Source organism: Mastacembelus armatus, chromosome 1, assembly GCF_900324485.2.
Source record: "Mastacembelus armatus chromosome 1, fMasArm1.2, whole genome shotgun sequence".
NCBI classification, from domain to species: Eukaryota; Metazoa; Chordata; class Actinopteri; order Synbranchiformes; family Mastacembelidae; genus Mastacembelus; species Mastacembelus armatus.
Window position 1 is genome coordinate 947,479 of NC_046633.1, and position 12,904 is coordinate 960,382.

At 42.2% G+C, this 12,904-nt stretch overlaps 1 protein-coding gene across 1 annotated transcript; it reads right to left on the reverse strand.

Annotated features, from left to right (window-relative positions):
- Positions 1 to 7,835, reverse strand: LOC113127673 (sialic acid-binding Ig-like lectin 10). The gene is given in 5 exon segments (XM_026302357.1): positions 1 to 465; positions 1,185 to 1,439; positions 1,704 to 1,937; positions 2,051 to 2,392; positions 7,766 to 7,835. Coding segments are annotated over 5 exon segments (945 nt in total). The 3' UTR covers positions 1 to 421.
- Positions 7,836 to 12,904: the final 5,069 nt, after the last annotated feature.

Sequence of the window (12,904 nt, forward strand, 5' to 3'; positions counted from 1 at the left end):
AAGATGAAACACTGGAAATTTACAGGAATTATTGAATTTGTGGATTTTCTATTGTAAAGTTTGAGTTTGAGGAGGGAGGGGGATTGTCAAATGTCTCACAATGTAAAAACAATCCTAATCCTAAACCCTGAGTTGGGTGGGCTCCATGTAAAGTGCAAAATAACATGAGAAATAACAGCTGTGAATCTGTAAATAGAGACAACCTGCCACAACAGTCAGTTGTGAGGTGGTGTTATGACGTCCTCTTGTGTTCTGGGCTTCACAGTAATATTTCCCACTGTGTTCAGGTCTGATGTCAGTGATGGTGAAGGTCTGTCCTGAAGCTTTTGGTGACTCTTCATTCTCTTTGTACCAGGTGTAATTAGCTGCTGGGTTAGCATCACTGCTACAGGTCAGAGTCACTGAACTGCCCTCCACTATCTCAGCAGAGGGACTCACTGACACTGACAGGAAGCTTTGGGGGGTCTGTTAATATGAATATAGATTATTTGAAGTGTGTAGTACATCACTACTGTGGCTCATTATGACTGTACAACATGTGTAAAGTAGGATGTAGAAGGTTGAAGGTGGTCTGGTGAATGTATGACAGTGAATTGTACAAATCTAATGGACCTGCTCAGTGAACTACAGGCTCATGGGGAGTTCACTTACCAAAGGTTTTCTAAAGGTAGAAAAGAGTCTGATTGGTCAAAATCAATGACAAAACTTTTGGTAAGTGAACTCCCCATGAGTGAACAACAGCAGCAGCTATGAATCTGAAGAAGGCAGGTAAAATGTTTCTTCATTAAAGAGACAATGCTTCAATATTTACTGAATTTCTCTAAAGTTGGGCAGACTCTTAAGAAACAGATAAAAATAATCACAGATGAAGCAGAAATCCTCACATCCACTCCTTAAAACCACTGATCCTACATTTCCCATAATGCATCTTCCTTAGACATCCCAGCACCCCAGGTGGAAAACAGGTTGAATAACTTCTGGGTCTAAATGTGACCCTGACAGCATCATTAAGGTTTCAGACTGTGGTGATCTCCCTTCATATACACAGAAGACATTATACGACTGGTTCCTCATGATGAGGAACAAAAAGTCCATGTTAAAATTACTAGAGTGCAGCTTCCAAAGCAAAGCATGTGACAGACTGAATCACTCCACACATAAATTATAGCCTGTGGTTCACTCACATTTCACATCAATCAACATGTTTTTGGTTGACGTCCCCAGATCATTCTCAGCTGTACAGTAATACTCTCCAGAGTCAGAGGACTGGATGGAGCTGAAGATAAGCTGTGGTTCTTTACTGAGCAGTGTTTGGTTCTCCTTGTACCAGGTGTAATTAGCTGCTGGGTTAGCATCACTGCTACAGGTCAGAGTCAGTGAACTGCCCTCCACTATCTCAGCAGAGGGACTCACTGACACTGACAGAAGCTTTGGAGCATCTGGAGCAGATATAAACATACATGTAAAAAATGAGAATGCTGTGGTAACACATCTGATTTATTTGTTCACAGAAACAAAACACCAATAAAGAAAATAAGAGATTTATTGATTTGAAATTAGATTTATATTAAATGTATTTACACACCAGTTAACTGAAATCACACATCACAGAATAAATTTGCATTATTGATTTAACTTATTCTAAACTACCTGGTCAAGATATTCAGCAAATGTTTAGAAGAATCAAAGGGGCATAAACTTACACACTGGAGAAGAAGGGAAACCTTCTGGTCCTTTTATGGCACAGTAATATCTGTCTGCAGGATCAACTGTTTGTAGGTGGAAATATCTTTTTTCTCCTTCAGCCTTCTGCTCATTCCTGTACCAGACGTAGGACGTATGATCAGGGAGCTGACAGCTGCTGTGACATGTCAGCTCAATCCAGGTAGGAAACTGGTTGACTGTTGATCTGCTCACATGCACCTGGAGCTGTGGAGCTGTGAAGAACACACAGAAATATTCTCTTAGACTGAGCTGTCAACATACAGGACATACAAACAAAACACACACACTCATATCACTGTGTCTAATATATTAAACAACATGTTACCTCTGACAGACAAAGTGACTCCAGGTGAACCAGAGTATTTTCCTGTTGGTTCATTTGTGATAACCCTGAACTTGTACTCAGCTGAGTCTGTCTCTCTCAGGTCTCTGATTGTCAGAGCGCAGGTTTTATCTTCACACTGATACTGAACACGACCTGAATACTCTGACTGAGTCTTCAGATCCACTGGGTCTGTATTAGTCTGTTGAGTGTGCCAGAATGTTTCCTGAACTCTAAGATTAGATGGGTATGTGTAGGTGCAGCGTATGTTCACTGTTGATCCTTTTATGGCACAGATGTTAGTAGCAGTGTAAGTCACTCCCCAGCCATCCTGAGCCTGCACCACTGTAACACAGAGCACATCAGCAAACATTATCAAATTAGAAACTTCAGTTAATCAGACAAATTGTATCATAGCACCAATATGATCTGGGGGAAAAGTAACTTGTACAAGGTTCAAAGTCCTTCATTATCTGAAGTTAATCATCAGGCCTCAATAGAACCACAGCTGATGTAGAATATAGACATTTATCAGGTGATCACAGGAAAGTTTGTTACTTCAGGCTGTTTCAGCTTTGGTCCATTCATTCTGGATGTTTCTGCTGTTTTACACAAATTGTTTATTGCTGATAAAATCTAAAGATTATTTCAGAGTTAAAGTGAGCACAGGCACAGAGAAGTCCATACACAAAGTGTTTGCTCAGTAACATCCAGTCAATGCAAAGGAAGATGTTCATTTCTTCTTCTTCTCCTTTGGGCTGCTCCCTTCAGGGGTCACCACAGCGAATCATCTGCCTCCATTTAACCCTATCCTCTGTATCCTCCTCACCCACACCAACTATCCTCATGTCCTCCTTCGCTACATCCAAGAACCTCCTCTTTGGTCTTCCTCTAGGCCTCCTTCCTGGCAGCTCTAACCTCAGCATCCTTTTACCAATGTATTCACTGTCCCTCCTCTGAACATGTCCAAACCATCTCAATCTGGCTTCCCTGGATTTTTCTCCAAACCATCTAACATGAGCTGTCCCTCTGATGTCCTCAGTCCTGATCCTATCCATCCTCATCACTCCCAGAGAGAACCTCAACATCTTCAGCTCTGCTACCTCCAGCTCTGCCTCCTGTCTTTGTCTCAGTGCCACTGTCTCTAAACCAGACAACATTGCTGGTCTCACCACTGTCTTGTCCACCTTTCCTTTCATTCTTGCTGACACTCTTTTGTCACACATCACACCTGACACTTTCCTCTACCCGTTCCAACCTGCTTGCACACGTCTCTTCACTACTTTTCCACACTCTGCATCGCTCTGGACTGTTGACCCTAGGTCCTTAAAATCCTCCACCTTCTTCACCTCTACTCCCTGTAACCTCACTGTTCTACTTGAGTCCCTCTCATTTACACACATGTACTCTGTTTTACTGCGGCTCAGCTTCATTCCTCTCCTTTCCAGAGCAAACCTCCACCTCTCTAGATTTTCCTCCACCTGCTCCCTGCTCTCACTGCAGATGACAGTGTCATCTGCGAACATCATGGTCCACGGAGATTCCTGTCTAACCTCATCTGTCAGCCTGTCCATCACCACAGCAAACAAGAAGGGGCTCAAAGCCGATCCTTGGTGCAACCCTAACCTCCACCTTGAACTCCTCTGTCACCCCTACAGCACACCTCACTACTGTCTTACAGCTCTCATACATGTCCTGCACCACTCGAACATACTTCTCTGCCACTCCAGACTTCCTCATACAAAACCACAGCTCCTCTCTCAGCACCCTGTCATACGCTTTTTCCAAATATACAAAGACACAATGCAGCTCCTTCTGGCCTTCTCTGTACTTCTCCATCAGCATTCTCAAAGCAAATATTGCACCTGTGGTTCTCTTTCTTGGCATGAAACCATACTGCTGCTCACAAATGCACACTTCTGACCTCAGCCTAGCCTTCACTACTCTTTCCCATAACTTCATTGTGTGACTCATCAGCTTTATTCCTCTGTAGTTTCCACAATTCTGCACGTCTCCCTTGTTCTTAAAGATGGGCACCAATTCAATTCAATTCAATTCTATTTTATTTGTGTAGCGCCAAATCACAATACAAGTCATCTCAAGGCACTTTACAAAAACTAAAACTTAAAACCCAACAAATCCCTTATGAGCAGTACTTGGAGATGTTTTCCGTCTCCACTCCAAGTGGAGATGGAAAAACTCCCTTTAACGGAAGAAAAACCTCCAGCAGAACCAGGCTCAGTTTGGGTGGCCATCTGACTCAACCGGTTGGGGTGAGTGGATAGAGGAGAGAGAAAAGAACAGCAACAATAAACAACAAATAGACACAGCAGGTTGGTGGGACTAGTAACTGCACATCAGCCATATACAGCTCCAGGACCAGGGACACCTGCAGAAGGTACAGAGAGTGAGAGAGAGAGACAGAGAGAGGGAGGGAGAGAGCACAAACTAGGGGAGAGAGAGAGCACAAGGTTAGTGACAGCACCAGTACACTTCTTCTCCAATCCTCAGGCATCCTCTCACTCTCCAAGATCTTGTTAAGTAGCCCAGTCAAAAACTCTACTGCCACCTCTCTTAAACACTTCCATACCTCCACAGGTATGTCATCAGGACCAACTGCCTTTCCACTCTTCATCCTCTTCAGTGCCTTCCTCACTTCATCCCTACTGATCTTTGCTACTTCCTGGTCCACAACAGTCACCTCTTCTACTCTGTGCTCTCTAACATTTTCCTCATTCATCAACACTTCAAAGTATGCCTTCCATCTTTCCATCACACCTGTGGCACCTGTCAACACATTTCCATCCCTGTCCTTGATCACCCTAACCTGCTGCACATCCTTCCCATCTCTGTCTCTCTGCCTCGCCAACCTGTACAAATCCACCTCTCCCTTCTTAGAGTTCCAGCCTGTCATACAAATCCTCATACGCCCTTTGTTTGGCCTTTGCCACCTCTACCTTCACCTTACGCTGCATCTCCCTGTACTCCTGTCTGTTCTCTTCTGTCCTCTCAGTGTCCCACTTCTTCTTAGCTATCCTTTTCCTCTTGACACACTCCTGAACTTCCTCATTCCACCACCAAGTCTCCTTATCTGCTTTCCTATTTCCAGATGACACACCAAGTACCCTCCTACCTGTCTCCCTGATGACTTTAGTTGTAGCTGTCCAGTCATCTGGAAGAACCTCCTGACCTCCCAGAGCCTGTTTCAACTCCTCCCTGAAAGCCACACAACACTCTTCCTTTTTCAACTTCCACCACTTGGTCCTCTGCTCTGCCCTTGTCCTCTTCATCTTCCTCACCACCAGAGTCATCCTACACACCACCATCCTATGCTGTCTGGCTACACTCTCCCCAGCCACTACTTTGCAGTCACTGATCTCTTTCAGTTTGAAACGTCTGCACAAGATGTAATCAACTTGTGTGCTCCTGCCTCCACTCTTATATGTCGCCCTATGCTCCTCCCTTTTCTGGAAAAATGTGTTCACTACAGCCATTTCCATCCTTTTTGCAAAGTCGACCACCATCTGTCTTCCTGCATTCCTGTCCTGCATCCAAACTTACCCATCACTTCCTCATCACCTCTGTTTCCCTCACCAACATGTCTGTTGAAGTCTGCACCAATCACCACTCTCTCACCACTAGGTTCCTACATTTAAAGTCCCTACTCTAAGTCCTACACTCCGGCCCTTCCTCTTCACTCTTTGCCTACGAACACGCCTTCCTCCTCTCCTTCTTCGACCAACAGTAGTCCAGTGTCCACTGGCACCCTGTGTCAAAACCGTGAGGTTTTAATTTGAAAAGACCAAAAACGCTCACAGAGAACTGGTACTCAGTGCAGAGTGATTTTATTAACAGAAATCAATGAACACAGTAACAAAGGCTCAGGTCAGAGGGGAACAAAGGGTTAACACAAGACATAACGAGACACAGAACTCAGAGGTGCTGAAGCACGAACACAGAATGTGGGGAACCTAGGATTACAGTCTGGTCACTCTCACTCACGGGGACACAGACTCAAGAACACACTCAGACGAACGAAGAATTCGGCCTCGGTCACACACGCTCTCGGGGACACAACAGGCAACACAAACTGACTCGGAAGAACACAGATTCAGAGGAACTAAGAATACGGCCTGGGTCACACACACACTGGGGACACTTCAGGCAAACAGAACAAATACAAAACTCAGGAAAAGGGCATCCAACCTGGGTCACACACTCACTCATAGACACAGCAGGGGATGCTAACACACGCATACAGGACTCGGAGGGAACGGCCTGGGTCACGCATACAGTTGGGGACACTCCAGGCAAATAGACATACAGATACTGACTCGGAATAACGAGACATACACAAGACACTGAGAGCAAAACTCAAAGAGACACATGAAACAGGGCTACTTAACAAACGAAGCTCCAAAGACAAAATCCAAACAAAGGAGAAAACTCTGGCAGGGTTGCAACAAAGGTTGGGTAGCTAACTATGACTAGAAACTGGAAACGACAATCAACAAGGGCAAGCAACACAAACAACCTATCAAGGAACAAAGGAAAATGGAGGGGTATATATACTCAGGGAGAAAACAAGACACACGTGAAAATAATCAATATTAAAACAAAGTGAAAACAGACAGACAGAGTGGATCCTGCGTAGTCTTTCACAATAAGAGTCCATGAAAGGATCCTGACACCCTGTAGGTCAAACAGCAAAGGAAGATGTTCACATGCTCTGTAGTTAATCTCTATGTGCACTGAGGGGACATCACACACTCTGCAAGTGCAGTGAAGAATTAAGAAAGCAGTGGCTCTGTGAACTTAAATGCAGCTTCACTGACCAGGACAACAGGAAAAAAGATCATTAGAGAGTCTGAGCTGTTTTTGTTTCCTCATTGTTCACTCTGGGGTCACACTGATGCTGAGCTCACTGTGAAAACCACAGACAAATGAAGAAACATGAGCAGAGAGAACATATTCACACATATTCTGGTGTGAAACCAGTTTCTATGGTCACAGTGCAACTTGACTGAGTTAAAAGCAGCCACAGACAGAAATGACTGGTCAACAACAGGCTTCAGAGCTGCTGCAACGCCCAAGTTTTGTTCCTTTATGAGGAAATGTTCAAGAGAAAGTCACTATTCATCTAAGAATCACATGTTTTTCATCCATAATATTCCAACTGTTGTTCCTGGTACAAAGCAATTCAGTTTCCAATGAAACGTAAAACTGATCTGAGGACATCAGCCCTGTAACATGAATCAACATGTCATCAAAAAAGCCCCAACAGAAACAGAAGAGAGTGTTTAGTGTTGTAGGGTTTGAAATGTTTGCATCATACTGCATCAGTCCATACATCAAACCTAGAAAAGTGCTGATCTGTCATGTTCATTCATTGATTTCCTACTTCAGGCTGCTTTGACTAAGTGCTGTATAATAAATGTGTTACTAATCAAACTGAGCAGTATTGAACATAGAAAAGGCTGCAGCTCTCAGTCTGTCAGCAGCAAAAAGTCTGCTCCACTTTCAACTGGACATTTACACCAAATGTCCATCAAACCAATGAGTACAGGGTTTCAGAAAGCTTTGTCTTTCACAAACCTCTCATCCACTTATTTCCACATACAGTCCAACAAACTCAGCTTCATTGCAACTTTACAAATCCCACATTTCCCCACATTCCTGTCATTTCATGCAGCCAATGTCAATGTAGATCTACAGTACCTGACACAGAGAGAAGGAAGACGACAAATCCACTGGCTGCTGCTGTTAAACTCATAGCTGCTCATGTCATCAGTCTGTGGGACTTCAGAGACAATAAAACATGTCAGCAGGTAAATAAATGTACACAGGACGTATTTCAGTCATGTCCATAAGCGACCCTACTCACATTAGAGAAGCAGGTTGTCTCTAGAGATGCCTCTTCTCTGTCTTTACAAAGCTGACGACAAATGACGCTGATGAGACTTCCTTCCTCTTCACACCATTAATATGCACAATGAGCCACAGGTCTGTAAAGACTGGAGTTAGAACAAAGTTGTGTTGGTCTGCAAACTTTAAAATGTTAATAAACTTTATAGAGACAGAGAGAGATGAGTTATGTGCTCTGTTAGTAACAACACTGGAACAAAAACATTCATTTTTTAATGATTTAAATAAGAAAAAGGGAAAAATCCAATGTAAATAAATGGTGCATTGACTCAGTGTCACTGCAGAGGATGAGAAAACTCTCTGCATGGTTCGATAACACTGGGGGGGAAGAGAGAAAATCAGTTTGGGTTGTTTCATTTGGGTGAACTGAGCCTTTAAAGCAGACAGTGGGGGCAGCACTCAGAGGGATGAAGCCTGAACCTGCAGCTCTGAGGCTTCACCACCAGAGGGCAGTGAAACATCAGAGACACTGAACCAGGACCATGAAACAACATTTCCCATCCACCACTGATTGTTGAGTCACATCTACATTTACTTTGGCTGCTTTATTCTCACATTGAATGACTGAAGCTCTTTGCACTTTAAGTTAAGGAGACCCTGGACATTTAATTCTTCAAACATCACAGCTGGAGACCATGTTCAGGAAGTGTCAATAGTTCACACTGGTGACCAACATCTTTGATGAACTGCAATGACATCAGACTCTTCAAAACAAGTTGCCTCAGTTGAACAAAAGTGTTAAAATAACAAAACTTCACATTTGTTCAACCTCCATCTGTTCTGCTTCCATGAGCGACCCCAACAAATTGAAATGTACAGCATAAAGATGAACACACATGACAGTGAAAGCTGTCTCTTTCTATATTAGTCTCTGTAGTTAGTGAATAAAACTCTATTGTGAACAATAAACCCACAAATGATTAGTTTGAGTCTGAAATGAAACCACTGTGCTCACTGTCGCCCTCTGCAGCAGTGAGAGGGAACTGAAATGATGTTGGAGTTACTGACTGTTCCTTTGAATCAGACACTGCAAAACTTGCTGCGACACTGGGATTAATTCCAGTATGTTCAATTATCCACTGGACAGGGTTTGAAAGTTGATGCTTCCAGTGAGAAGTGAATGTTCTGAACAGACTTCATTGGCTTTTTCTGCCAGAACAGCTGTGATGTGACAAAGAACATTTGAATGGAGCCACTGCACCTACAAACAACAAATGATTATTTATGTAAATAAAAAGTAAAAGTAAAAGTAAAGAAGTGGACCCAGAATTGATCCATGTGGAACTCCATAAATTACTGTTAGAGATGTGGAGCAGACACTATTTATCTGCACAGACTGAGTTCTGTTTGACATGTAGTTATTGAACCAGCCTGATGCTGTGGGGGGTTTACAGAGCATGGAACAGGTGGTCGTATTGGGTTAAAGAATGCATGTTTTTAGTTTTTAGGGGTTTAGTGTTTTAATGGCCTGTGTTTTAAAGGCCTGTAAATAACTGCCAACAATTTGTTTGCTGATAAAACGATAGAGGACACCTGAACAAACATCTGGGGTCTTTTCGAATATGAGTCCACCCCTTTTTGTCAAGCTGTATAAACCTGAATTCTGCACAGAAGAGACAGAGAATTTTGTAGACTTCTCTCTGTGCCCACGTAATTAGGCAAGGCAAGGCAAGGCAAGGCAAATTTATTTGTATAGCTCCATTCATACACTACGCAATTCAAAGTGCTTTACAAGGCATATAATTACATTAAAAGCATGGAAAAGAGCATTTAAAAACAAAAATATTTAAAATAAAAAAAATTTAAATAAAATAAAGTAAATTAAGATGTAAAAGCACATTAAGAAAACAAGGATGAACAATTATTCGAAGGCAGCAGTAAACAACAGTGTTTTCAGTCCTGATTTAAATGAGCTGACAGTTTGAGCAGACCTCAGGTGTTCAGGAAGTTTGCTCCACAAGTGAGGAGTATAGTAACTGAATGCTGCTTCACTTTGTTTGGTTCTGGTTCTGGGAACACACAGTAGACCTGTCCCAGATGACCTGAGGGGTCTGGAAACCTCATGGGGAACTAATACATCTTGAATATATTTTGGTCCACAACCATTTAGTGCTTTATAAACTAGCAATAAGATTTTAAAATCTATCCTTTGACTAACGGGAAGCCAGTGTAGTGATCTGAGAACTGGTGTGATATGGTCCAGTTTCCTGGTGTTTGTAAGGACTCTGGCAGCAGCATTCTGGATTAGCTGCAGCTGCCTGATTGACTTTTTGCTAAGACCTGTAAACAAGCCATTACAATAATCTAACCTACTGAAGATAAATGCATGAACAAGTTTTTCTGCATCTTGTTTAGACAGAAAACCTTTTATTCTAGCAATGTTTTTCAGGTGGTAATAGGAAGATTTAGTGATGGATTTTATGTGGTTGTTAAAATTCAGGTCTGAGTCAATGATTACACCAAGGTTTCTGGCATAATTTGTAGCTTTCAATGACATGGAGTCAAGGTGAACAATGACCTCTGACCTTTCATTTTTGAGGCCAAAAACAATCACTTCTGTCTTGTCTGTATTGAGCTGGAGAAAATTCTGGCACATCCATTCTTTGACTTGATTAATACACTCACATAATGAAATTAGAGGACTAAAATCATGAGATGATACTGATATATAAAGTTGGGTGTCATCTGCATAGGTATGGTAGTGAACGTTGTAGTATTCCATAATCTGAGCAAAGGGCAGCATGTAGATATTGAATAAGAGAGGACCAAGAATAGACCCTTGAGGAACCCCACATTTCATTTTTGTTCGCTCAGACAGACAAAATAGTCTCTATCTTGTAAGTAAGATTTTAGCCAATTTAATACTGTGTCAGTAACTCCCACCCACGTTTCTAATCTATCAAGCAGCACATCATGATCAACTGTGTCAAATGCAGCACTGAGATTCAGTAGTACTAAAACAGAGGTTTTGGATTCATCATTATTCAAATGTAAATCATTTAAAATTTTAATAAGTGCAGTCTCAGTGCTGTGGTGTGTGTGAAAACCAGACTGGAGTGCATTAAAAAGATTGTTTTGCACCATAAAACGGTGAATTTGTTGAAAAACTACTTTTTCAATTATTTTTTCCAAAAGGAAAATGGAAGATTTGATATTGGCCTGTAGTTACTTGCCCTGACTGAAGAGAACTATCTGCAATACATCTGGAGCTACAGTAAGCTGTTAAAAACATTTTTAAAATAATTTGTTGGTAAAATATCAAGACAGCATAATATAGATTTTAATTGTAGAAGCGTTTCTGCCAGAGCTCTGTGGTCAAGGAGATCAAAATGTTCTAGATTCACTGGAGAACAAGGAGGCAGAGGTGATATTGTCATGTTCCTTGGACTGCAGCTAGATATAGTTTGTCTTATTAATTAGAATTATCCAAAATGTTTGTAGATAGATAATGTTTAAAGCATACTTAGTGAGGCTGTGAATTTGCTTCTAGTTTAAAACATCTACAGACTTAATCACCTTTTTCTGCCAGGACAGGTGTGATGTGATGAAGCAATCAGCACTTCTTAAAAGCCATCCATCAAATTAAAGTGTAAACTAACATTTTGCGTAGCCTCTGTAATCCTAAACACATCAAAACCCTCCACAGCAGAAATGTTAGCTTGCATTCCTCTCAACTCATCTGCTACAAGCTGCTGCTGTAGTTGATGTTGCTGTTGAACTGTATCACACTGAGAGGTGTTTCTAATGTTTGGGCTAATTTCTTCCATCTGCTGAAAAGTCCATGCAGCAATACCAAAGCACAGAGCCACAGTGTGGTCCCACTCAGCAGCGTTTGTTCACCGAGCTGTACAGTGAGGATGGATCCTCCACAGCTGCTGGACGTCTTGTTCTGGGAAGGAAATGATCAAAATACAGAGAGTACGGAAATGAAATGTTCCAAAATTAGGCAAAAGAAGAAGAAGTCAATGAGGAAGTTGACACTGACAGATGTATATGTTCCATTGAACAGTAACAGGAATGGTCCAGCTGCTCACCTCGGGTCAGAACCGGCTCTGCTGAAGACAGTACTGTAAACTACACCCTCCTGCTTGTCTGCTTGGTGCTGAGCTGGGCTGACGTTGGAGTAGATGTTGTCTTCCTGGTTCCTGGTGAATTGGACGCTGGCGTAGTGAAGTTGATCCACCTGCAGAGCAAACAGAGAAGACTGTGACATTTTCCATGAGTTTGAGACTCTGGATAAACAGAACTCATGAGTAACTCTGGGAAATCAATAAGACTTTCACTGCACTGTAGCATGAAATGACCATTTGCAGGTAAAAGGTGGAGTGTTGCTTCATGTCAGGGATGTAAGGTTGTTGCTGTGCCCACAGTTCACCAGCAGGGGTTGCTGCATGTTCTCCAGTTTAACCAGTTAACCCTGTACCAGGAGCATCGGTTTCATTTGTTCAAGGAAAAGGAAGGAAATTTTTCAGGTGCAGATATGAAACTGTAGTGTTTTACTTTCTGAGATGACTCCTCCTGTTCACTGAGCAGGAAAAACTCCATCCAGATGCTTTTTAAATGAAAGTTGGTTTGTACCAAAATGTGTTCCAAAGTCCAGCTGAGGCTAATATGAGGCTTTGGTCGTCCCAGTTAGACGAGAGCTGCACATTAGACAAACCTTTGAATCCATTTTCACACAGAATGAGAAGGGCTGAGAATGGCTTCATAAACACATGTTTCAGTCTTAATGTGGGCACCTGGTTATCGTTTTCAATCAGACTTGAAAAACTGTCCAACTGTCCTTTACACCTTCAGCTAAACCTGGTCAGAGTCCAGCTTCACTCTTCTTCTGCCTGTAAATAAATCCTGTTCCTTTATAAATGAACATTAGTACATTCAGTCTTTGCTTCAGAGGATTTTTCCACAGTATTTCCATGACATGTCTGAAAG